Source organism: Baudoinia panamericana (genome assembly GCF_000338955.1).
Source record: "Baudoinia panamericana UAMH 10762 unplaced genomic scaffold BAUCOscaffold_10, whole genome shotgun sequence".
Lineage (NCBI taxonomy): Eukaryota > Fungi > Ascomycota > Dothideomycetes > Mycosphaerellales > Teratosphaeriaceae > Baudoinia > Baudoinia panamericana.
The window spans coordinates 498,191-521,169 of record NW_006911266.1 but is presented as its reverse complement, the minus strand read 5'-3'; the positions used below and the strand labels follow the sequence as shown (position 1 = coordinate 521,169).

The 22,979-nt window shown below is 54.3% G+C and overlaps 11 protein-coding genes across 11 annotated transcripts; 7 read left to right on the top strand and 4 right to left on the bottom strand.

Moving 5' to 3' along the window:
* Nucleotides 1–249: 249 nt before the first annotated feature.
* Nucleotides 250–1,290, top strand: BAUCODRAFT_124699 (uncharacterized protein; the record flags this gene model as incomplete). Its single annotated transcript, XM_007680758.1, is given in 3 exon segments — nt 250–659; nt 713–801; nt 821–1,290. 3 exon segments carry the CDS (start codon nt 250–252, stop codon nt 1,288–1,290), a joined length of 969 nt encoding a protein of 322 aa, XP_007678948.1.
* A 220-nt stretch (nt 1,291–1,510) lies between these two features.
* Nucleotides 1,511–2,903, top strand: BAUCODRAFT_215892 (uncharacterized protein). The gene has a single exon (XM_007680757.1). It carries the CDS (start codon nt 1,692–1,694, stop codon nt 2,793–2,795), a length of 1,104 nt encoding a protein of 367 aa, XP_007678947.1. The 5' UTR covers nt 1,511–1,691; the 3' UTR covers nt 2,796–2,903.
* Nucleotides 2,904–3,609: 706 nt separating this feature from the next.
* BAUCODRAFT_36408 (uncharacterized protein) lies at nt 3,610–4,983 on the bottom strand. The gene has a single exon (XM_007680434.1). The coding sequence runs from the start codon at nt 4,908–4,910 to the stop codon at nt 3,900–3,902; it is 1,011 nt and encodes a 336-aa protein (XP_007678624.1). The 5' UTR covers nt 4,911–4,983; the 3' UTR covers nt 3,610–3,899.
* A 168-nt stretch (nt 4,984–5,151) lies between these two features.
* BAUCODRAFT_214756 (uncharacterized protein) lies at nt 5,152–7,147 on the top strand. Its single transcript, XM_007680756.1, has one exon. It carries the CDS (start codon nt 5,242–5,244, stop codon nt 6,946–6,948), a length of 1,707 nt encoding a protein of 568 aa, XP_007678946.1. The 5' UTR covers nt 5,152–5,241; the 3' UTR covers nt 6,949–7,147.
* A 198-nt stretch (nt 7,148–7,345) lies between these two features.
* On the top strand, nt 7,346–9,391 carry BAUCODRAFT_50649 (uncharacterized protein; the record flags this gene model as incomplete). The annotated part of the gene is made up of 1 exon (XM_007680539.1): nt 7,346–9,391. A coding segment is annotated over one exon (2,046 nt), but the record flags the coding sequence as incomplete, so codon positions are not given.
* A 1,070-nt stretch (nt 9,392–10,461) lies between these two features.
* BAUCODRAFT_150179 (uncharacterized protein) lies at nt 10,462–11,602 on the bottom strand (the record flags this gene model as incomplete). The annotated part of the gene is made up of 2 exons (XM_007680755.1): nt 10,462–11,392; nt 11,445–11,602. 2 exons carry the CDS (start codon nt 11,600–11,602, stop codon nt 10,462–10,464), a joined length of 1,089 nt encoding a protein of 362 aa, XP_007678945.1.
* Nucleotides 11,603–11,983: 381 nt separating this feature from the next.
* On the top strand, nt 11,984–12,205 carry BAUCODRAFT_124693 (uncharacterized protein; the record flags this gene model as incomplete). Its single annotated transcript, XM_007680754.1, has 1 exon — nt 11,984–12,205. One exon carries the CDS (start codon nt 11,984–11,986, stop codon nt 12,203–12,205), a length of 222 nt encoding a protein of 73 aa, XP_007678944.1.
* Nucleotides 12,206–13,354: 1,149 nt separating this feature from the next.
* Nucleotides 13,355–16,270, top strand: BAUCODRAFT_215866 (uncharacterized protein). Its single transcript, XM_007680753.1, has 2 exons — nt 13,355–16,093; nt 16,147–16,270. Exons 1-2 carry the CDS (start codon nt 13,827–13,829, stop codon nt 16,163–16,165), a joined length of 2,286 nt encoding a protein of 761 aa, XP_007678943.1. The 5' UTR covers nt 13,355–13,826; the 3' UTR covers nt 16,166–16,270.
* Nucleotides 16,237–17,283, bottom strand: BAUCODRAFT_36401 (uncharacterized protein). Its single transcript, XM_007680433.1, has 2 exons — nt 17,214–17,283; nt 16,237–17,156 (listed from the first exon to the last, which is right to left on the bottom strand). Exons 1-2 carry the CDS (start codon nt 17,276–17,278, stop codon nt 16,376–16,378), a joined length of 846 nt encoding a protein of 281 aa, XP_007678623.1. The 5' UTR covers nt 17,279–17,283; the 3' UTR covers nt 16,237–16,375.
* Nucleotides 17,284–17,436: 153 nt separating this feature from the next.
* BAUCODRAFT_158585 (uncharacterized protein) lies at nt 17,437–18,539 on the bottom strand (the record flags this gene model as incomplete). The annotated part of the gene is made up of 2 exons (XM_007680752.1): nt 17,437–18,360; nt 18,426–18,539. 2 exons carry the CDS (start codon nt 18,537–18,539, stop codon nt 17,437–17,439), a joined length of 1,038 nt encoding a protein of 345 aa, XP_007678942.1.
* A 339-nt stretch (nt 18,540–18,878) lies between these two features.
* Nucleotides 18,879–20,945, top strand: BAUCODRAFT_75250 (uncharacterized protein; the record flags this gene model as incomplete). Its single annotated transcript, XM_007680627.1, has 2 exons — nt 18,879–18,976; nt 19,028–20,945. 2 exons carry the CDS (start codon nt 18,879–18,881, stop codon nt 20,943–20,945), a joined length of 2,016 nt encoding a protein of 671 aa, XP_007678817.1.
* Between the last annotated feature and the right edge of the window lie 2,034 nt (nt 20,946–22,979).

Sequence of the window (22,979 nt, the reverse complement as noted above, 5' to 3'; positions counted from 1 at the left end):
TCTGTAACCATATGCACGTTACAGAGTACGCTGATAAAACAAACGCTGAAACCTAAGCACAGACTTCACGGCACGTTTGTCAGCGACACAACGCCCTCTTTCCCCTTTCGGAAGGAGGCTGCCAGGTCACGTGACTGTTCCGAGAAGACCGCCGATATAATAAGATCATGGAACATCGTGTTCAGATGATGCCGAAAGCACATCACTGCAATCGGTTGTTGCAAAGGCAAGACAGACAGCTACGCCACCATGACTATATCCTATCTTTTGACCGGAGTAACCGGTGGACTAGGCGCCAAGGTCCTTAACGACATGCTTCACAAGCACAAGATTCACGCCTCCGATATCGTTGCTACCTCTCGCAGCGAAGGCAGTCGAGCCCGGTTCGAATCTCAAGGCCTCCACTTCCGAATTGCAGACTACGGTCGGCTCGAAACGCTCGAGGCAGCTTTCAACGACATCGATACTCTCCTCTTCATGTCAAGCTCTCAGCGTGACACACCAGCGCGCAGTGCCGAGCATCGAAATGTTATCGAGGCTGCGAAGACGGCAGGCGTCAAGAAGGTGTGGTATGTTAGCCTGGCGCTCGGCGGCTACGGCGGTGATAGCAAGGTTGGGTTTCAGCAGGCACACTACGCAACTGAAGATATGCTCGTTCAGTATGCTATGCCACATACGCTACTCACTCATGATATAACCTGACGTGCCACAGGTCTGGTCTTGATTTCGTCTCTCTCCGGGCCGGAATATATACTAATGCATTCCCACTGGCTCTGAATTGGTATCCTTCGTCGAACTTCGGTCTTGCTACCGCGGCTAGAACCCCCAGTGGACCAAGGGAGCGTCGCGTTCACGTCCCGTGATGAGCTCGGAGAAGGTATAGCAACGCTACTGGCCAAAGGTCTGGGAGCGTTCCCTTCTGTGACGCCGCAGACTGCGAGTAGGATCATCCTACTTACTGGCCCACAAGCGGAAACTTTGGTAGATATTGTCAAAGCCATTGACAAAGTCCGTCAGACAAATACTCCAATACAGATATTGGAGCCTGATGCTTGGATCGATGCTTGCAGCATGGACGATGAAGGAGGGAAAGGTCGGGCATGGTTTGAGGCGCGATTGGTCTGGCTGCAGGGCATGTGCAATGGCGAGGCAGAGCTTGTAGATCCGGCGTTGGAGACAGTACTTGGACGGCGACCAGAGACGGGTACGGAAACGATCGAGACACTGTTGACATCCGAGCCGGACTACTACTGGCACCAAAACCACGTAGTGCCGCCGAAGACACGTTAAGGTAAGAGCATGCAGTTGGGTGAGTCTGTTCGTAGCCATAGGCAAATTGGCGTTTTGTAGCACATGCGAAGTCAACTGATGTGAGCTTGTCTGTCTTGCGCAGCACGCCGAGTTACGCTACAAGTGCTTGTAGAACGGCGAGAGTGCAGTGAAGTGGCACACTGTCATCCAAGCATGACGTGACTTCCCAAGTACACGGCGAATGTCGGTAATGCAAAGCTCAATGTCGCATTCAAAACTTTCGTTCTCCATGCAAATAATCTTGTAAGAAGCCGCATTGTGCTTCGGGTAACAGTCAATGCTCTCGTGGTGAACTTCGCAATAGTACATTTGGACTAGACCTGGGAGATAAAGAACTGAGCGTGAGCGCAACCCAGTGTCATTGGTCATTGTAGCCCGACATGCCTGAGCTCCCGGAGCAACCGCTTAATCGCGAGCCACATCTGCAAGATCTGGTGTCGAAGTTCTTGACTCCCGTGGATGAAGGTTACGATCGCAACCACGGCATCCACCCTAATATCGACGGAAGCACTCATGTCGTGACCATTGATGGCTCGGTTCACCGCGAGCTGAAGCTCTTGGTCAAGGATCTGCAGAACGACTTCAAGCAACATGATGTTGTCTGTGCTTTGCAGTGCGCAGGTAACCGCCGTCATACTATGCGGACGAAGATACATGAAGTTCAGGGTATTGACTGGTTCGACGGCGCCGTGATGAATTGCAAATGGACCGGCCCCAAGCTCAGAGATGTGCTTGAGCGTGCAGGCATTGCACTTGGTGATGCTGAGAAGCAGACCGCACACATTGCGTTCGCATGCTACTCTACTCCTTGCCAGGAGGATACGTGGTATGGCGCTTCGATTCCGCTCTCACGGGCTTTACGCGAGGATGCCGATGTTCTTCTGGCATTGAAGATGAACGGCCAAAGGTTGACGGTTGGGCATGGCTACCCTGTTCGAGTTGTGACGCCTGGAATAGCTGGCGCACGCGCAGTCAAGTGGCTTGACCGCATAACGGTGCAAATGAAGGAGAGTGAAAATCATTACATGCAGTATGACTACAAGGTCTTGCCGCCGGATGCAACCGATTCCGAGTCAGCGAAAAAGTACTGGGGCACTACCCCTGCCATTCAAGCAATGCCCGTTAATAGCACCATTGCCCTCCCTACCGGAGGATCCTCCGTTGAGCGAGAGACGGACGGGTATATTACAGTAAAAGGATATGCAGTTCCTTCCGGAGACGATGGTCCAGTCGTAAAGGTCGAGGTCTCCGCAGATGGTGGCATCAACTGGACCGATGCTGAGCTGCTGAGCCACCAAGATGAGGGCAAGTGGTCCTGGAAGCTGTGGAGGTGCAAGCTACAGATCCCGTCTGGCAGTGCAAGAACCATCTATAGTCGTGCTACGGATGCAGCAGGCAACACACAGCCCAAGAGGTCTCAGTGGAACTTGCGTGGAGTGTGCTACAACGGTTATGGGGAGGCTGCCGACATCACGGTCAAGTGAGGCAGCGGAGAAGATATGTCGCACCTGTCAGTACTCGGGAAGGCAGCTTTGACAGCACTACCATCGCCACGACAACAATCCAAGCTTGCAAACGCATTTGGAGGTCCGTATGATCTCCGATGTAAGAATCCATCCCGCGCAAGGATCACCGGCCTATTCGGCCAAGCAACTCTCCCTTGATACAACACGTGACCTACATAGGAGTTGAGGGATTAGTCAGAGAAGGTGCGCTGACTCCGTAGAGTCTTGCGTGTCAGCACCGTGGTGAGTATTGTCACGTTTGTGGCCGCGATACGCTGTCCGCAGCTCGAGGGCGAGCTCGGGATCCAGAGCGATAGGGATGTATCCAAATTCGCTATTACTCGAAGGATCGCTCAGGCCTAGCGCTCCGCTGCTGTCTGACTCCCAACGAGTGTGAGGCTTCCGTATGGGACTGGTTCCTCGTCTGCGCGATGATTGAAGTGACGAGAGTATCGAGGAGCTTGGAGAGTATACTCCTATATCCATACGGTGCTCGTCCGGTGTGTTACGGACCCCGTGGCTGCGCCGAGACCCGAGCAAGCGCTCAAGGGCTGTTCTGAGCTCTCGAACCTCGCGCTCCAGCTGCTGCACTCTAAGGCGCTCCTTCTCAAGGTCAAGACTGTGAGCGTGGGTGGCAAAGCTGGCAGATTTAGGATGTGGTGACGTTGGTGTTAGTGGTAAGTAATCTTCTTTACGAATACTGACATTCGCAGACACCGAGCTGGCTGTCATGTCTTATGATATCAGGTCGGCGCTGCAACGGTCGATAATGTAGAAGGTGCAATGTTTTGTGTTGCTGCTAGGAGAGACATGAATCGGGCCAGCGGTGGCTTAGCAATGGTGCATCAGTAGCAAGCACGATCATGCAATGAAATCAAAGAGGGACTGAAGCTTTCCAGTCGCCAAAGAAAGCTAAGTAGTGACTGTTAGGTGGTTTGCTTCTGTCAACTGCCTAGTCTTGCATCAGTACGATGAACGCTGCAACCAAAGTGCACTGCAACACGCCGCCGCTGCACATGCGGACGGACTGCCTCCAACGCCACGCTTGAACATGTCTTCAATTGCTGACGTAGTGAATGGAGCTTAAGTGAAAATGCTTCCGCTACCGCCAAAGGCACCAAGCCCGTTCAGGCTTGCTCGTGAGCTTGCCCTGCCCTTGTCGTACAGCCACTTGCTATTGAGCGGCACACTTGCTTTACTGTTCTTCGTTGGCGTGCTGACGTTGCCTACGGCGTCAAACTCCGGCGTGCTTAGAGGTGAGCTGCGGTTATAGCTAAGACGCCGACTCTCATCACGCTCTCCACTCCGCAGACTCGACCCTAAAGGTGATGGCCGAGGTGACCCAGAGACACCTTGTCGGAGCTGCGAGCTATCAAACGGACTACCTCGTCCGCCGAGTGGTGAGTCGGAGGCGTTACCGCGCAGACTGGTGGTCGCGCTCTGCGGAGTTGCTGAGCGGGAGTAGCGCGGCGGCGTGGCATATTGCTGCTGTTCTTGCGGTGTGGCTGGTCTCGACATAGGTGGCAGACCGAGAAGCCGACGTTGGGAGGGTGTGAGTGGGACGTCTTCGCAGCTGTCCAACTGCCGGAAGGCTGGTAGCACGGCTAAGGAGACGTTGAGGATGAAGAAAGCGCGGAGAAGATTCAGCGCGTATAATGCATAAGGCTCGATTGCGCGAATCCAAGAGCTCGGCAGGGTTTTGGCGCCGAAGAGCGGTACAAGCACGCTTGCAACGAGGAAAGCTGCGTTCATGCCAATGACACGGAGATTGCTGCTATCGAACCTTGTCGCATTCTGTCGGCGGATGATTTCCTGCATGCGCGGATGTTGCCATTGCCCAGGAGTTGGGGCTGCAGGCGTGGGTTGCTGCTGTGGTGTGCTCGGCTTCTGTGGTGTGGTGATGCTCTTGAGTGGAGTGAGGTTGAGCGCTGGGAGGACCGATGTCGCTGTCGCTAGCGACGACGACAATGTCGGCTTGCTCGTGGTGTCGTCCGATCTAGCGAGGTCTCGAGACGAAGATGTCGGCGTGGCAGTCGTCGCGACGTTCTTCACGGTAGAAGCAGCTCGCTGGACCAGCGCGGTCGTAGTCGACATGGCTTGTAACACTGCTGGACGCCCTGACACCTCAAGCACTCCGTCTCTGCTGTAGCTGTGTGGAGTATGTTAGCAATTGGATTTCCGAGCGATTCGCTTCACTACATAACCGGCTGTGATCTCCCAGCACAAAGGAGCGACACACGAAGGTGTTGTTGCTATAGGCCAATCCAAACACCGCCTTTGCTGCATTACGTGCCTAAGGCATCACTACCATATACGCCATCAAGCCCCCACCAAGTGTCCACCAAAAGTGAATGCTTCGCTCGCGCAACAAGGTGTGAGAGCTGTAACTGGGAGGGTGTAGACATGGGCAACTGAACGACCCAGCATGTCGAATTACCTCGAGCAGACTGATGCCTTGCTCGCGTCCTTCCTGTCGGACTGGGGGTTCCTAACTACCATCCTCGCTGTGGTGATAGCAGGCTTACTAGCGTACCCATTCTTGTTCGCAGAAGAACCGGACACACATCCTTTACTGCTAGCACGTCAGTCGTCGTCAGCTCCAGTCAGGAACAAGAATGAAAGTGCCGCTTACCGTAGCCCGGAAGTTCCGTACGGCACGAGTCTGAAGTCCGGCCTGAACGTACGGGATGCCGGAGCGCCGCGGTGGGCAAGTGGGAAGGACGGGGACCTTCGAGACGTGTGGCGGGAGGTGCTTAGGGGAGGCAGTGTAGGGGACGATGGCAAAGAGGTTCCAAAGGGCTTGGTTATGACCGTGCTTGGTCGGGAAGAGCTCGTTGAGCACGACATTACCGATCTGAGCCGAGAGATTGGCATTATTGGGCGACATCTCAAACAAGCCGGTGTCAAGAGTGTTGCGATCTACCTACCGAACGGGCCTGAGTACCTCCTGACGATCTTCTCATGCGCATTCTATGGATTGACGTCCGTTTTGCTGCCGTACAACCAACCGCATCCGAAGGTCTTCGAGCTAATCAATTCAGCGGGTGCTGATGCGCTGATTTGTGCAGCGGGCAATTTGCCGCTCGACGGTGTTGCAAAAGAATGCAGGCGCCTGAAGTTGTTGACTTGGGTAGTTGAAAAGACCAGCAGGCATATGGACTGGAACGGTGTGCCAGGGGCTGCTGAGGGTCGCCTAAAAGTGAGTGTGTGGCATGATTTGGTCGACAACCAGAAAGCCAATGCGAGCGCCGATCTTCCAAGCAACGATCACGGCGATAAGCCTGGAGACGTAGTCGCTGTTTGGCAACCCACCAATCCGGCAGCCAAGCCCGAGATCGTAACCTTTACGCAACGTAATATCGTCGCCGCTACCGCAGCACTCATTACCGCATTACCACTTAGGCAGCGCTTCACGTCTGCCGACCTCGTGGTCCCAGCGGACAGCTTTACACACACCTACGTGCTGTGCCAGACATTCGCAGCGTTGTACACCCATGCTTCGCTAGCCATTACCTCTGTAGCCAGCTCTGGCGTTGAACTATCCACTGCGAGTCGGTTAGTCAGCCCGACTGTCATCATTGCATCGGCAGAAACGCTGGCCGGTCTTCATACCAAGGAGACACAAGGTGTCACGACACTAGCGCAGAAGGTGGGCAAGTACTCTCACTCGCAAGCGATGGAGGCAGGTCGCATGCCTACCGACAACTTGCTCTTCCAGCTTTTAGCGCCTCCATCAAGCTCAGCCGGCAATACGCCAGGGAAGCTGCGCTTAATCCTGACCTCAGAACGTCTTGGTGCCGGTAGCCCTGTGCTTACGTCAACGATGGTCTCAGACCTAAGGATTCTGACTAGATCACGAATATGCTACGCTCTGACGGCTGCGCAGGTTGCTGGCGCCATTGCACAAACCAATGTCTTCGACTATCGAAGGGTAGATGGGTCTGCAAATAGCCATTTCGGCGTCCCGTTAAGTAGTGTGGAGATCAGGCTAGCTTCGAAAGCTGATGGAGAAGTTGCGGGACCGGAGCCGAAAGGTGAGATGATTGTGTCAGGTCCTGCAGTCAGTGGAGGCCAAGTTAGACTTGGAGTGCGAGGCATGATCAGGGAAGACGGCACGGTTGCGTATGCGTAGACCGAAATCCTGCGCCCGCTTGCGCGTGGGCCTTCGCGCATCTTTGAAGCAGATAAGCAGCGTGGACACAACCATATGAGTGTCTCAATACAATGTCTCTGCGAACCATTGAGAAAGGCACTGTTGCTGTTAAAGTAGCCGAGCGTTGATTGGCCGGCTCCGACGCCACATCAAACAACGCGCCTTTCGTGCTTTCGCGTCTCTCGGCGGCTTCACTTCCTTCGTTCACTCTTGGTCTTTCTGCCTCGCCGTTGCCGCGTTGGTATCAACACCCGCTATCCATTGGTGCCTACAACTCGCTTGGGCTTACCAGCCAGGATGGTGTCGACACGGTGCAACAACTCCAGCCATATCGGACATTGCTTAACAACAACTATTGATCTCAAGCACCATCTCGATGCCATTCCCCTTCTCACACATAACTGATATCCTCGAAAAGCTCGAAGATATCGAGTCTCGGGATCCGCCCTATCTACCAGCGGATAAAGCAGTCCAGCTGAGGGTAGAAACTACTAATTGGTTCAAAGCGCACAGACGCGCCATCAACGAGCTTGAAGTTGGTGGCTCGGTGGCGTTCCTATCTGCATTACTGCCCGAACGGAGAACTGACCGAGTCTATGGTCTTCAAGCGACGAGGTTGTGTCGCTTGCTTAGCCGCGGTCTCGGCCTGAGTGCTGCACGCGCCAAAGACTTGCAGGCGTACAGAGCACCGCGGCGAGGCGACCTTGCGGTATGCCTTCAACGAGCCATGCAGGCTGGGGGCCCGCCTGCAAAGCCCTCCGTCACTTTGGAAGAAGTGGACGCAATGCTATTCCAGGTCGCGGAGCAGTGTCACTTCTCCGCTCCGACTGTACGGTCTAAGCTCTCCGGTTCGTCCGAAGTGAATGAGAGACTAGTATGCGACATAGTGAAGAGACTCTCACCGCAAGAAGGCAAGTGGCTCGTGCGTCTCCTCTTGAAAGACTTCGCGCCAGTAAGGGTGGACGAGCATCTCGTTTTGAAATCCTTCCATTTCCTGCTCCCGGATTTATTACGCTTCCAAAACGACTTCGGCGTTGCGATGACACTGCTCAAGGAAGATGCACTTCTACGACAACTCCCTGAGCAACCTGATCCGCGATCCGAGCTTCTGTTCAAGCAGCAAGCAGCAAGCTCGCTCAGGCCTGTTGTTGGCGTTAAAGTTGGCAGGCCAGATTTCACCAAGGCGAGGAGCATAGAGCACTGCTTACGGATGTTCAATCGAGGCAGAGGGATAGTGGAGCGGAAGTACGATGGCGAATACTGCGAGATCCACGTTGACCTGTCCAAGTCTTCGACACCGGCGGAGTGTATTCAGATCTTCTCAAAGAGCGGCAAAGATTCGACCACTGACCGTCAGGGACTGCATCACACGCTCGTTGAATGCTTGAATCTTGCACAAGCTGACCGCAAGGTCAAGCGACAAGCCATCCTTCTAGGGGAGCTGGTAGTGTTCTCGGACGAGACCAAACAGGTGTTGTCCTTCGACGAAGTTCGGAAACATATCACTCGGTCAGGCGTCTCCCTCGGCACCAGCCGGGACTTGCAAGCGCGTGCTTGTGAGCACCTGGCTGTCGTGTTCTTCGATCTCCTACTGTGGGACGACGAGGTAATCATGCGCAAGCCAGTCGAGGAGCGGAGGCAGTGGCTGCGTGAGATCTACCGCAAGATACCCGGCCGCGCGATGGGCGCCGAGTGGAAGATCGTAGACTTTGCTGAAAGTCAGGCTAAGAGCCTTCTATTACAGCAATTCTGTGCTTCGAACGCGCAACGTTGCGAGGGTCTAGTCCTGAAGCCTTGTGGTGTACCTTACTTCCGACTTGGCGCTCAGTCCACTGACTCCTGGCTTGGATACATCAAGCTCAAGAAGGACTACATTGCAGGTATGGGCGACGAAGCTGATTTTGCGGTTGTTGGTGCGAGTCACAACGCTCAGCGGGCGCTGAAGAGCGGTGTAGCTGGCATCAAGTGGACCGATTACCATCTTGGCTGCCTTCTCAATGCTGACGAGGTGCAGCGGTATGATGCGACGCCGGTTTTCCAGATCGTACACACCATGCAGCCAGAAGGATGCATTCCCAAGCCGGTACTTGAATCTTTGAACACTATAGGGAAGTCAGTAGAGCTCCAGTATCGACTTCAAGACAGCGACATGCCACTCCAAGTGCGCAACTCCACTGCCGTCGGTATTGATGTCGTCTTCGCCAGGCCAATGGTGCTCGAAGTCTTAGGATCGGGCTTTAGCAAGCCATCCGATTCCGATTTTTACATGCTCCGCCATGCACGCGCTACGAAGCTGCATGAAGACCGCACTTGGAAAGATTGCGTGTCATTCAACGCATTGCAGGAGCAGGCGCACCATGCGCGAGATGCGCCAGCCGAGGGTGAGCTGCAAGAAACGCGGAAATGGCTCGCCAAGATGGAGAACAAGCTAAAACATAGACTGGATCGCGAGAGTACTGTAACACCAAGGTCCAAGAGGACGTCAAAGACGCCAAGTGCAGCCAGACGTAGTAGCGGCAAGGTTACGCCAGACCTGGAGGGGAGCACTTTGGTAGCGAGCGGAATATCGGACAAGAAGCGGCTGCAAACTCTTGATGCAGGCAGAACGCCATGCCCGCCGGCGAAAAGACAGCGTTGTGTCGACGTCCACCTCAGCTCACCGCTTGCTGACATCACGAATCTTGTCCCGAATGCAAGCGCTCTGGACAGGCAGCGGGCCAATATAGTGCCAAAACAAAGTGAGGACCCGGGCAGCGCTGCCGCTATGTCCGCTTCCTTGTCTGATGGAGAGGCTTGCTTACGAAGCCGATGCTTGTTCAACAACGCTACAGTCTATCTTCCGAACTCTGCAGGCATAACGCCATATGTCGCTGGAGAGCTCTTGGGTCCGCACGCGTGCATCATAACCCGGGACTTGGCGCATTGGGACCGCGATAGCTTCGCGTGTCGTCCCTTCACTCACGTCGTTGCAGAAAGCCAAGCATATGCGGATATGCGCAAGATCGTTCTTGTTGACTCGAACCGACTCCACGACGTCCAAGGTTCGGTTGCGAGCGTTCTAGCATTGAACACTGGTAGCTTCAGAGAGCGCGTGGAATTTTGGGACTGGAGAGTGCTTTCGTCCTCTATGGCGCAGAAGCACAGTCGCGCAAACACACTGCGACAGCAGCATTTCGTTGGCGTCACTTTGCTAAACGAAGCAGAGCAGAGGTTGGATTTCGTTTCAGATACCCGGCTTATGCCATGGACTTTGATACAAACGTCCCCTATTGCTGGACGCGGTACTGATTAGTACATAAAGACGTAGAGACGATGCATGCAACTGTTGAGTGAGTTGGTCCAGCAAGCATACAAAGAGCCATCCTTTGCAACCGTGCACGCCTGCCTTTTGACGACCTTTGGTATACCCCACGTCTATACGGGCCCCGCCATACCGATTGACGCCTCGCTGCGAGCAACATCCGTAAGTGATACAGCATAGTTCCAAACATCTCAACCTGACCGCCAGCCGATGGGGTCCGGCACAGACCGACCACTCTGCAGTTGTTCGGCGGCGGGGCGCTTAGAGTCCTTCCGGTTACGCCTTTCTGCTTGCTCGAATATTTGCGTGGTGTGATCCACTACTTTGTTGAGCATTCCTAGCTCCCGATACTTTCGCAAAACCGCTTCGTCGCCGGTTGACTTACCGTCCCAATCTAGTAAATACGCACCACTTCCCACTTCACCATCAGAGCCCTTCATCGTTTGAATGCCGGGTGGTGGGGGTATGCCTACGCTGCCATTGCGTGACGGATAGCACTGGTTCGTCATCTGGAAGAAGTGACGTTCGCCAGACTCCTTAACATCGAGGATCCAGGGCGTCATGACCGCGTACATGACCTTGACGGCCAAGCGTACCGGACCGGTAAGCTGATTCGCAATCCCAGTCTTCACAGTGCCCGGATATGAATGGCTGAATGCGACACCGGGATGCCGCCTAGCGAGTTCTTCAATCATGAAATCCGTCATCACAACGCTATGCGCAAGGCAAGCGTGAAGCGTAAAGTTGTGCTTGAGTTCAAGATCGTCAAGCCTGATGTCGCCCTCTGAGCCTGCGGCGAGAACGGTGATGACGCGGGCGAGCTCGTTCCTACGCGAAGCCTCCTCTAGGGCTGGCATAAGGTTCATCATCCAGCGTATGCGGGAATAATAGTTGACGCTCATCTTACGGTCGATGCCTTCTTCGGTCTCATTACGCCCACTGAGGCTCATGTAGCCGGCGGTGAGGAAGAGGCAATGGATCCTTCGCTCGCGGCGTTTAAGCTCTTCCGAGACTTCGTCAACGTTGCGGATGAGGCTGACATCCTTCTGGAGAAAGATCGCTTTGCCGTCCGCATTGATTTCTCGCAGCTCCTCGCAGATATTGTTGCCTTTTTCCTCGCTCCTAGGACTACATTAGCGGCACATACCTTGATTGATCCATGAGCGAAGCGTACCTTCCGATGATGTATGCTACAGGCCGGACTGTGTGCCTGAAAAATTCCTTTGCGGTGCTCTCGCCGATGCCGCCAGTGCCACCAACGAAAATTGCAACGAGGTCGTGAAGCTGATTACCTTTCGCATTGGCTTCGCGCACTGCTTCGATCGTGACCATTTCAATGTTCGCACCATAAAGTAACGCACGCAGTGGCGAGCGGGAGGTGTGGGCCGTGACGGTGGCTGTACGACTGGAAGGCCAGTCGTGTCCAGCACTGCCTCACTTGTCCTGGCGGATCTGCTACTCGGTGGCTTGATAGACGGGTTGGGGAAGTGCCAGTGGTGTCGCGAGTGTTATATGGATTGTTCTCGTCACTTCCAGCCGCTTCCGGTCGGACCCTTTGCAACTCGGTATTGAAGCAGACGAGGTGCACTTCGCTCGCGCACCCTCGAAGCGCTCTGCTGCGTGCACACCTTCCCGCAGCGTCGTCGCACGTGCTGCACCATCCGCATGCTGCCCGCTTTGGCGACAAAAGTCTCGGCTGCGCGTAAGTTGGCAATGGAAGGGCAGCCGCCTCCGCGGTGTTCCTCCAGAAATGCATGCGACCCCTCGTCTCGCCACCACTCGCGTTTCGAGACGGTCCAGATCGCCAAGGCCGCCATAACCGTACTCGGAGCTGGCTCCGAGTACGGTCATCATCACGTGACCCGCTGGGTCTTACCATCTCCGTCCAAAGTGCTCTCTATTCTCTCAACACCCTACTTAGAGCCTGAGACGTAATGTTACAGCGTGCGGTGCAAGTTGTGCATCCCTTCATCTTCAGTCTTCGTCGTCTCGTGCCAGAGAACGATCGTTCGAAGCGCTAACAGTAGCGCGCCGCTTATCATGGATCGACGTTTGCTCGGAGTTCTCACCAGAGAGACACCGCGCCTTCGAGCAGATCGAAGCACCTCGGCAGCTTGATTGACGCTGTCGCATCACCTATGTCCTCTCGAAGGCGTTATGGTCTGCTTTTGTCACAGATACCGAGACATGGAGGTTTGCTTGAGTAGCAGTCTTGAGTGCTACTTTCACTAGCCAAGAGGTATAGCTGGGGAATCCCAGCTTTACCAAGAAGCACCGCATATCGGTAGGTGTGACTTCGTGTGGGGAGCACCACAACCTCAACAGGCCTCCGGACTTCATTACGATGTTTTTTGATAATCAAATACTGTGGTTGTGCCCGATCGCAGGCGCATCTTCAAGGCTCCGAAAACGAGTTGTCTACACTGCACTCATCCATCCCTTGTCTTCCCTTTTCCAGCGCTCGGTTTCATCGACCCGACGTCTCCGTGACATTCACACGATGAGATTTCACACACTCGCGACACGGTGGATTGCGGAGCAAAGGACACAGGTTAGACCACCATGACCCTTTTTTAGTATACGAGCGCAGAGCAATCTTTGCAGTAAGTGTACTTGGATGTGGCAGGTCAATCTTCTCGTCCGACCATGGGAACACTGTGTTGTCGATTAGACCATATTCCAGCATGCTTCCACACATGGGAGGTGACGAGAAGTGTTGGGGCAGAACCCGAGCAGTAAAGGAAAAGTGTATCAAGCAAGACTTCTTTGTTTATCCAGGTACATCGAGTATCCTGGCTGCCCTATGTGCGTACAAAGGCCAGGGACACTGATCACGCTGACAGCATTTAGACCGCGTAGGTTATGCCTCGGCGGTTCAGATATGACATGGTGGCTGTTGTGGCAGCATCCTGCAGATAGGACTTGCATGTCACATCAGCATGCTACAGCAAAGTCCCCAAGTTCACTAAATATAACAAGCAGCGTGGCGTTCTCGTGCTGCAACCTCACGTTGAGGAGAGCGTAAATCAGCAGACATGATGAGCCGTGATTGCTAGACATGTTTCTACACCGGCGGAACATCGCGCCGCCTGTGGAGCATGTGCAATACATGATTGCGCCACTGGTGTGGTGAAGTGTTCATAGTGAGCCGGGTAGCCGTACGCGGAGGCCTGCATTGAGCATTGACGGTGAGAGCTACCACATCATCGCCTACGAAGGTTGGGTCACGAGGCGCTTGGAGGACCCTTCACTATCTCTCGCTGTACGGCATAAACAAGAGTATTAACTATTGCGACAGACGTATAGTGACAGCATGCGGTCTTTTGAACTTACATATAAAGGATGCAATCTGTCAAAAGGTTGCTCTTTGCTTCCTCACACTCACCGCATCCAGCCACTTCCCTCGAGCAGAAAGAGACCTTTCACCACATCTCACCATAGCCCTTCCTGGGCCAATTGAACCAGCAAGGAGACGTTTTGCTACGTCGAGGTATACCGACAGCCTTAGGTGTTTTATACCATCAGCCTACCAGTTTATACAACTGACACAAGGTCTATGAGAAGACCGAGCATCGACTGGCGACCTATGATGGCGCCACCACAATATAACAGGGTATGCTACTACCCGCCAGACCCACCCCCGTACGCTTACTCCCCGCTGGAATACAATACCGTGACGCTGCAACAGCAGACCATGTCAGACGCCATCGATGACATCCTGAACAATCTTTTGGATGTGTGTGGCCAGAATCCCAATCCCAGCATACAAATTACGGACGCAGTCGACATGCTCGAGAATATGTACGGGGGCTTTACCTTCGGCTACGCCATAGTGCCTGCGGAGCTCGCGGTAGCACGTGGTAATACGCAGCTTGAATCTGCCGCTGCGTATTCCTGCATAGCCAACATAATGGCCGACCAGCAGGCTCGTTATACGGCCCCTAACCCCGACATGACCGACTTGATCCAAGGCATTCGGGCTATGGTGGATACCATCAAGACCGAAGATCAGGCGTCCGGTGCTCCTGTCAGCGGAGCCAGCAGTACGCAGGCTGCTGGCGATACCAAGCGACCGGGCGTTAGCGTTCTCCAAAGCAGCAACGGCGATCAGAGGTTGAGGTCGATGACCAACGTCAAGAATAGACACCATATGGTCACAATAGGCTCAGGTACCGAGACAATCGACTATCTGGACCTACGCCCGCTTGGTATCAGTGGTGCAGACTGTCTCAAGGTCATGCACCCTCTGCAACAAGCGAACATTGCCAAGCAGCGAACGCCCCTTCTGCTTGATCTCCATAGGAGCCTTGGTGGCCGCCTGACCTGTGGAAGGCATGGCCGCCCACAAGGAGCAGAGTCTGAGGCAATCCTCACTAGCTTCGAGGCTCTTCAAGCGGAGCTGAAGAGGCGAGATATAGAGCTGCCCAGTGATGCTCCCCCTGTCAGCGCAATGACAGCGCGGCAGGCCTCTCAATACGGCAGTCCGCCCGATGTTCGTCGTATGCCCAGCTTCGGGCTAGTGCAAGTGCCTTTGCGAGCACCTTCGTACATTGGAAAGCGTGCGCCAAGCTACGCTCCCAATAGGTCACCCAGCTATGGTCCATCCAGGATCACGTTAAGAACATCCTTTGTCAGAAACAGAGGTCGTACGTCCGGTCCGTCGAGGCCAGGCGCAAGAACGCCCTCCTACTTGGCTAGGCAACCCTCGTACTACGGCAGTCGACCGGCTTCCCTGTATGGACGGACAGCATCAGCTAATTCTGTAGAGCAGCAACGCAGCGGGCCAACGTTGGCTCGTGGTGCATCATCCTCTCGTCTCCGTGGCAGCGGTGGATTCCAGGAATACCTGGAGCCAACTCCGGAGGTGGGAAGCGGTACAGTTTACCATGAATACTTGTTCCTAGGTCGCGACGCGGAGGTCGAGGTTCACCATCCTTTAACATACGGCGACTTGCCTAGCTCCCTCAAGGAGTCACAGATCATCTACTTGAAGCATGCGCTGGAACTCTTGAATGCGGGCATAAGCCGCAGCGATTTGTCCAACCCGATGTTCGCGACCCGGTATGCTACGCGGAGGCAATCGATAGAGACAATCAATGAGTGGCTTCACGCGGAGAAACTAGCGAAGGATGATCTCGCTGCTGAGATGATCGAGGCCTCTGAGCGGCAAGGTTGGGACCCGCACCATTCTACCGACTCGGAGGATGGTGGCACGGCGGATGTCGGTCCTACTGCTCACAGCAAGAGAGACAAAGGCAAGGCGCCCGCGCGTGGTAGAGTCTCAGCAATACGAGTACCTCAAGCCGGCCCTCCAAGCATCAAGCGTAACGTCTCCTTCAACAAGAATAAGAAGTTTGCGCCTGAAAGTGCTGTGAGGCGCCCCGGTCTACATCCCAGGATTGGAAGCATGCGCTCCGGTCGAAATGCTATGCATAGCCGCAATGCCAGCTTTCTTCGCCCTTACCTCGAGCAGAGGGCAAGCAGCGGCTACATGCCTGCATTTCCGGCATCGGGTCGTGTTAAGACACAGCTTGCGCAACAGGAAGCACAAGCTGTGCACTTGCATGAGGCCACCAACGAAACGGCAGAGGTCGACGGCGGCAAGGTTGACAGCGGCGAGGTGGACAGCATTAAGGTAGACGGCGCGGAAGTCGCCAAGACCGAGCCAACGGCTAACGTCAGTCCGGAAAATACGTCGATCAGGGCTGACAGTGGTAGCGACGTTGGCGACCCTCAGGACTTTCCGGCACGTCCGCTAGCCAACGAGCCTTTTGCGTCCACTCACGAAGCACAAGCGAAGGTTGAGGACTCCGAAGACGATGAGTGAGTGGCGGACCGCTCGCCTAGATGACGGCATACACTGATGTCGAGGTCAGTAGATGGCCTGCTCGATGATTTGCCCGTTGTGTGACACATAGAGCACGGTAGGTATCTGCTCATCTATTCAGCGGAGTTGAACTTGGAAGGGCGTCTTGTGTTGAATACCAGATCAGCTAGAGAGCACATAATGGCCTATATTCGAATGATGAGCGTGTCTGAAACAATGCTGTCTTTTGCGGAATGGAAGGCAGGTTTACTTGCCGCTCTGGCCTCCGTTGAAGAACGTCATGCCGTCTCGGGCCTTGGCCATACCATTGCGCCACTCTTACCGCCATCAACATTCAAGCACTGACCGCTAACGCTGCCACTCCACCGCTCACTGGCAAGGAAGACAAATGCTCGTGCCACATCGTCCGCTCCCACAGCCTTCCTGAGCGGCACCGTCGCCTCACTCTCTGCCCACTGCCACTCCCGACCATACTCCTCGCACTCCTGCTTGAACCGCTCCGTTCCAACGGCACCCGGCGCGACAGCATTCACGCGAGCTTTCGGCCAAATCCGTGAAGCGTCTTGTGCCAGCGATAAGAGAAGGCCTTGCTGTACGGCACTTTTGCCGGCGGCGTAAGCCGCCATCGTTCTTACGCCGAAGCGGCCAGACTCTGAACCCATGATGATACAGCTGACGTTCTTCAGTTTCTCTGCCTTTTCGGGATCTTCGCTAGCTGCTCGTATGCCCTGCAGCCACCGCTGGCAAGTAAGAAACGTCCCGTTAATGTTAGTATTGAAGACGCGCTGCCAAATGTGCGGATCCACGTCGCAAAGACTTTCGAATTGTGGAATCATGCTCAAGTCCATACTCGCGAGTGCCACGCAGCACTGGACCGTGCCAAATTGCGACTCAGCCCAGGCAAAGGCATCACCGATGTCCTTGGAGATATCTGCCTTGCGGAAACGGAGGTTGCGTTCATATCTGGCCTTCAAATCATCAACATCTTGCAGATTCAGGTCGACGAAAGTGACTTTGCAGCCTGCTGCAAGGAACGCTTGTACTACTACCCGACCGATACTACACGCAATGCCCGCTCAGCGATGAGCTCGACGGATGGAATGAATGAGCACGTACAGTCCGCAGCCGCCGGTGACAAGTACGTGCGTGCCTTCCAGACCAAGTGACAAGTCGAATGGCATGGCTGCGCTCATTGTGATGAACCCGGATTGTGACGAGGTTCATGGTTAATTGTACGGCACCAAGTGAAGTTGCTCCGACCATCGCTCCTTCCGGTTAGCGCTCTATAACTAGGGTCTGCTAAATGAAGACGAAAACAGGACCGTACGACAAGTTCCATCTATTTGCTCCGCTTGTAGATCTTGCGCAGGAACTCGTCAAACACACCCTTCTTCAGCCCATCACTCTCATCGAGCTGTGCGACCTTCTCTCGGAGCTCGGACACCCGTTTCTCCTCGTACTCCTTGTACACCTTCTCCAGGTCAAGTTCGTCGTACAGCTTCTTCACCGTTGCCTCGCACGCCTCGTCCTTACGCCCATAGTTGTGTTCGAGTATGTCTCTCTGCTCCTTGCTGCACCGCTTCAACGCCTGATTCACCAGCCAACTGCACTTGTTGTCTTGGATATCTGTCCCGATTTTGCCCAGCACAGACGGATCGGCGAAATTGTCAAGGTAGTCGTCTTGTACCTGGAAGTATTCGCCCATAGGTATTAGTATGTCCTCGGCCTGCTTTAGATTCTTGGGTGAAGCGTAACCGGCAAAGTGCATGGCGAGAGCAACAGGCAAGTAGAAGCTGTAGTATGCGGTCTTGTAGATGACAATGAAGGTGTACTTCTCCAGACTGAAGTTGTCGAGGTCAACATGATCCTCGGGAGCTGTGAGAAGATCGCAGCTTTGTCCGAGCTCGGTCTGGAAGGAGACTTCGTGGAAGAGCTCAACAAGATCAATGTAGTACTTTTCCTGTCGAAAATACTTGCGCAGCAGCAGGTAGATGCTCGATTCCAGCATGAAGGCATCGTTGATGGCAATCATGCCGACATTGGGCATGAGATACCAGCAAGGCTGCCCTCGGCGTGTCTTCGAAGCGTCCATTATGTCGTCGCTGACCAGGAAGAAGGCTTGCAGCAATTCGATCATCCAACCTAGTGTCGCCGTCTTGAAGTACTCATCTTCGCTAAGCTCGCGACCGAGCAAGAGCTGGGTGGTGTCAATGACGGATAGCCCGCGGTTATATTTCCCGCCAAGGGTGTTGTGGTGGAGGCTCTAGCTTAGCTGTCAGACGTGTCAATGCGGTGTTTTAATTTTTGGATGATCTGGTGCAGACATACCTGCTCGAACCATTTCAAAGCCTGTTCCGGGAGCTTGTACTTGTCACAGTGCTCTTTCAAGTCTGCCACCAGGCGTGGAAAGACCTCTTCGAAGTCTTGTCTTGTGGCCGGCATCTCGACTACACCACTCTACAGCCACGGGACGTTGGAAAGCAGCCAGCAATGTCCAGACTTGACTTATCCACTTGCACCCGCACGACTCCAAGAAATCAGTCCACTTTTGTTGCTGAGTAGGCATTGATACGCTAATGCAGGTACACCCCGCAAGGTGTTCACTAACGGCTCCATCCGGTAACGGCGCGTACCTGCAGTCGCGACTCGGCTGATGGTCTCAAGCTTCGCCATATCGTTGCCACTGCTGCATGGGAAGGTGTCCGTAGCTATTGGCGAAGTACATACAACCCAGAAAGTCTCGACGGTCTAGAGCAAATTCCCGTTAGCGGCACCCTGGCCATGGCACTGTCCATGGAGCAGCAAATAGAGCTGGTGAACCAGCTTCAGCAAGCTGTTGTAGCGTGCAACGAACGGTCTCTGTACTTCGCTGCTAAATGGTAGGTGCCGTTACCATTCGGAAGGATCAGACTCTGACGACACGTACTAAGGGCTGCAGAGCTGCTCAATTCTTTCACCACCACCAACAACAGTGGCGCTGATGGCGACGGCGATACCGATGTGGGCGAGCCCGAGACTGCCTTGAGAAGTTACCATGTCAACCACGATCCAAAGGAAGCCAAGCTGGAGGCTGCGGAGCTACCACGACATATGATGGCCAAATCCTTTCTCGACTGTCGAGAATTTGATCGCTGTGCTGCCGTTTTTCTGCCTTCTCAGGTACCACACAGCACGCCAGCAGCACAACTCCCGTCGCCATCAAAGCTCGGACAGTCCACATCGAGTAATCATTTCGACGCCCATGACTTAGTTAAACCTGGTTTTGGCTCTAAAGGCAAATCAGCAGCAACAGCGACGCCGGTAATTCAGCCGCAAGCGACTCATTTATCGAAGAACAAAAGTCAGAAAGCTTTGTTCCTCTCGCTCTATGCTCGCTATCTCGCTGGCGAGAAGCGCAAGAACGAAGACTCTGAGACCGTACTTGGTCCGGCTGACGGCGCCGCCACGATGAACAAAGAAGTTCCGGGACTTCTCGCGACGCTGGAACGGTGGTTCACCGCTAGGGGCGGGCTCCAGGACCTTACCAGCTCGCAAGGCTGGCTCGACTATTTGTATGGCATGGTGCTATCAAAGTCCAAGTCTGAAGCGCTTGCCAAACAATGGCTGCTGCGAAGCGTGAACCTCCAACCCTACAACTGGTCGGCATGGCTAGAGCTGGCCTCGCTGCTTGGCTCGCCCGAAGACATGCAGCAGATCAGTGAGCATCTTCCACGCAATATCATGTCTCTGATCTTCCACGTGTACTGCAGTCAAGAGCTGTATCAGCAAACTGTGGACATCTTCGACACCCTGGCGCAGCTGCAAAGCATCTTTCCTCGCTCAGCCTTTCTCTTACAGCAGAAGGCTTTACTGCACTATCACGCTCGGGACCATGAGCTCGCCATGCAAACGTTCGACAGCTTGCTAAGGGAGCACCCTCAGCGCCTCGATGGCATGGAGACCTACAGTAATCTACTCTACGTTTTGCCAAATCGCCCGAAGCTCGCTACGCTAGCGAGCATGGCCAGCGATACGGACAGATTTCGTCCTGAGACGAACTGCATTTTAGGCAACTATTACAGCCTCATCTCAGAGCACGAGAAGGCAGTCCTTCACTTTCGCCGAGCACTAACACTGAATCGTAACTTTCAAGCTGCATGGACGCTCATGGGCCATGAGTACATCGAGCTTAAGAATACACAAGCAGCCATCGAGTCTTATCGACGAGCTGTGGACTCGAACCGCAAGGACTACCGTGCCTGGTACGGCCTCGGCCAGGGCTACGAAATGCTCGAGTGTCACAGCTACAGCTTGTTCTACTATCAGCGCGCTGCGGCGCTCTGTTCGGCGGATCCGAAGATGTGGGCTGCGGTCGGCAATGCATATGCCAAGTGCAATAAGACCACCAACGCCATCCAAGCGTACAAGCGAGCACTTGTTGTCGGCAGCCAGATTGACGCCGGCTCCAGCTTCGGCAGCGGCAACAGCGACCCGCTAGCTCATGCCGTAGGTGGGGCGCTGGACCCGCAAATATTGTACGACATAGCGTTGCTATACCAAGGGCATGATCCGGAGGAAGCCGCGGCGTACATGGAGCTTGCGCTCGCTCAGGAAGAAGGTGCGGAAGAGGGTGAAGAAGGCTTGGGCGTGACGCAAGTTACCTGCAAGGCTAGATTGTGGCTTGCCAGGTATATGTACGGTAAGAGCGAGTGGCAGCGGACTATGGAGCTGGCCAACGAGCTTTGTCAAGATGGATGGGAGGTGGAAGAGGCGAAGGCGTTGGTGAAGGACGTCAGGGCGAGGCTCAGCTTGGCTGAAGAGGGTGAAGAGGGTGAAGAGGGTGAAGAGGGTGAGGAGGGCGGCTCCTAAGTGCTGATCATGTAGGACTATGGCCATCCTACAGTCTTATTCGGGCAGAAGTACCAGCCAAACCGCCACTAGCTCCTAGCTCGCCGCACAGTCCTATGCATCAACCAGTCCACTCTTCGCATAGCTGTGATCCGAGTCACCGGAGCGCTTGCGGCTGAGCGGAGGCAGCATTGACGGCAATCATGCCGCTGACGGATCCTCTGCTGCATTGGTCAAGCCTTGATTATTGCGAATGGCTCGCAGTTGTAGTCGAGAGGCAGACGCGGCGTTTCCCTCACGGAGAAGGGTTTCCGCTGTCGCGGCTCCCAAGCGAACCAGGACCTCCTGCGAGCTCTCTCGGGACCCAGTTTCTCGTTGCTGGTACGTCCTCTGCTACTACCGAGAGTGCCAGCAGTAGGGAGAAGGAACGATCTCTTCCCATTAAGCTTCTTGTGGGCTGGATTTACTGAGTTATCCGGCTCGGCTAAGGACACGCTGTTTCTGCCCGCAGTAATGTGGAATCGAGCCTTGGTAAAGCTGTGCTTGTAAGTGTGGGAACCGTACAGTGCCGTGTTACTTGACACCGGTCTGTCGCGTATGGTTGTAGTGTCACTACTTCTGGTCTGCTGGAGGCTGTACGGCAGTGCACGCCCTATCCCTCCGTCGCCCGAGCTACCCAATGGCAGTGTACCACTGATTAGACGTTCATTGCCAGCAGAATCTGCGAATCCTGCAACGGGTTTCTCGCTTGGTAGTCCGTTTCGCCATAGCGGTTCTCCGACAGCTCGCGTAGCTTAGCTTTACACGAGAGTAGAAATTTGCTGGTGGTTTGTCGTACCATTACAGAAGCGGAAGGTGGATGAACACGCAATTCTCGGGCTCGCTATTCTCGACGTATTGCATTGTGACGAACCCAGCCTTTCCGCGACCGATGTTGCAATAGATTCGTTTCGGGCGTGGCTCACCTTGTTCGAGCGCGAGTCTCTGCACTTGGGTGCGGTTGCGACATGGGCAATTTCCTGAAGACGCATGATGTGACAGTAGCGCAGCGGTGTCTTGCATTAACATGGCAGAGTATGCAGGCATGCTCAGAGATTGGCCGAAACATTGGGCTTCGTGACTATGGCACATGACGGTTAGTGACCAAAGAAGCATGAGCTTCTCGATCAGATTCTCGGAGGCTATTGTACGACAACCAGATCATCGCCACTGGGGCTGTCACATTCCACAATGGGCAAAACGGCCGTCACTGCTCCGCCTCGCGAAGACTGTGTTCGACTTGACATTGTCCGTGATGGATTCTCACGTCGTCAAGCTTAGCGAGCCGCCTGTGAAGTATTACTCAACTGACTTGATGAGCCATGATTCACTATTGGCATGATCAAGTTGGGAGGGTGGTTGAACATGTCCACATCCTATAGTCTTGATTAACCTTCGGCTGCAAGAGGCTAGGCTCCACCGTGTCTCCATTGAGCCGAGATGGTGTGGGCTACATTCCGCCCACTCTGTACAGCGTGAAGTCGAGAGCTACACTTTCGGCACGCTTCCTTGGCTGCTTGCTCTGCTGTGGCTCGAAGAGAGAAGGTGCAGTTCCACCACGTGGGCTTATTCGTCATGTCGGCGTTCGGGAGGATAGTAGGTCAGTGTACGCTTGACTTCACACGAATTAACTCCTGTTGACACTCGCTACACGCCTTGTGCAGATGCTATCATCACGTCGAAATATAACAAGCCGTTTCCAGTGACATTAATACCGTCCGCAATCGGCTATTGGTTAGGCGTAAAGCAAGGCGAACGGCAAGCACAGCTTTTACAAGAGATCCGAGCACTTGCGGAGAACGACATTGCCACTGTTGAAAGGATCGCTGATTCGCCGAAATGATTTGACCGTTACAACACCTATGTTTCGACAAGTTGCTGCAGGGGGGTTAGGCAGATGGCAGTATTGAGTGCGCAGGTGTGACAATTACATCTCGAAGCTCTTGTCGGTTGCGCTAATGGTAATGTAGAGACAATGACACCGCAGCGTGTGATGAACGATCGTACAATACAATT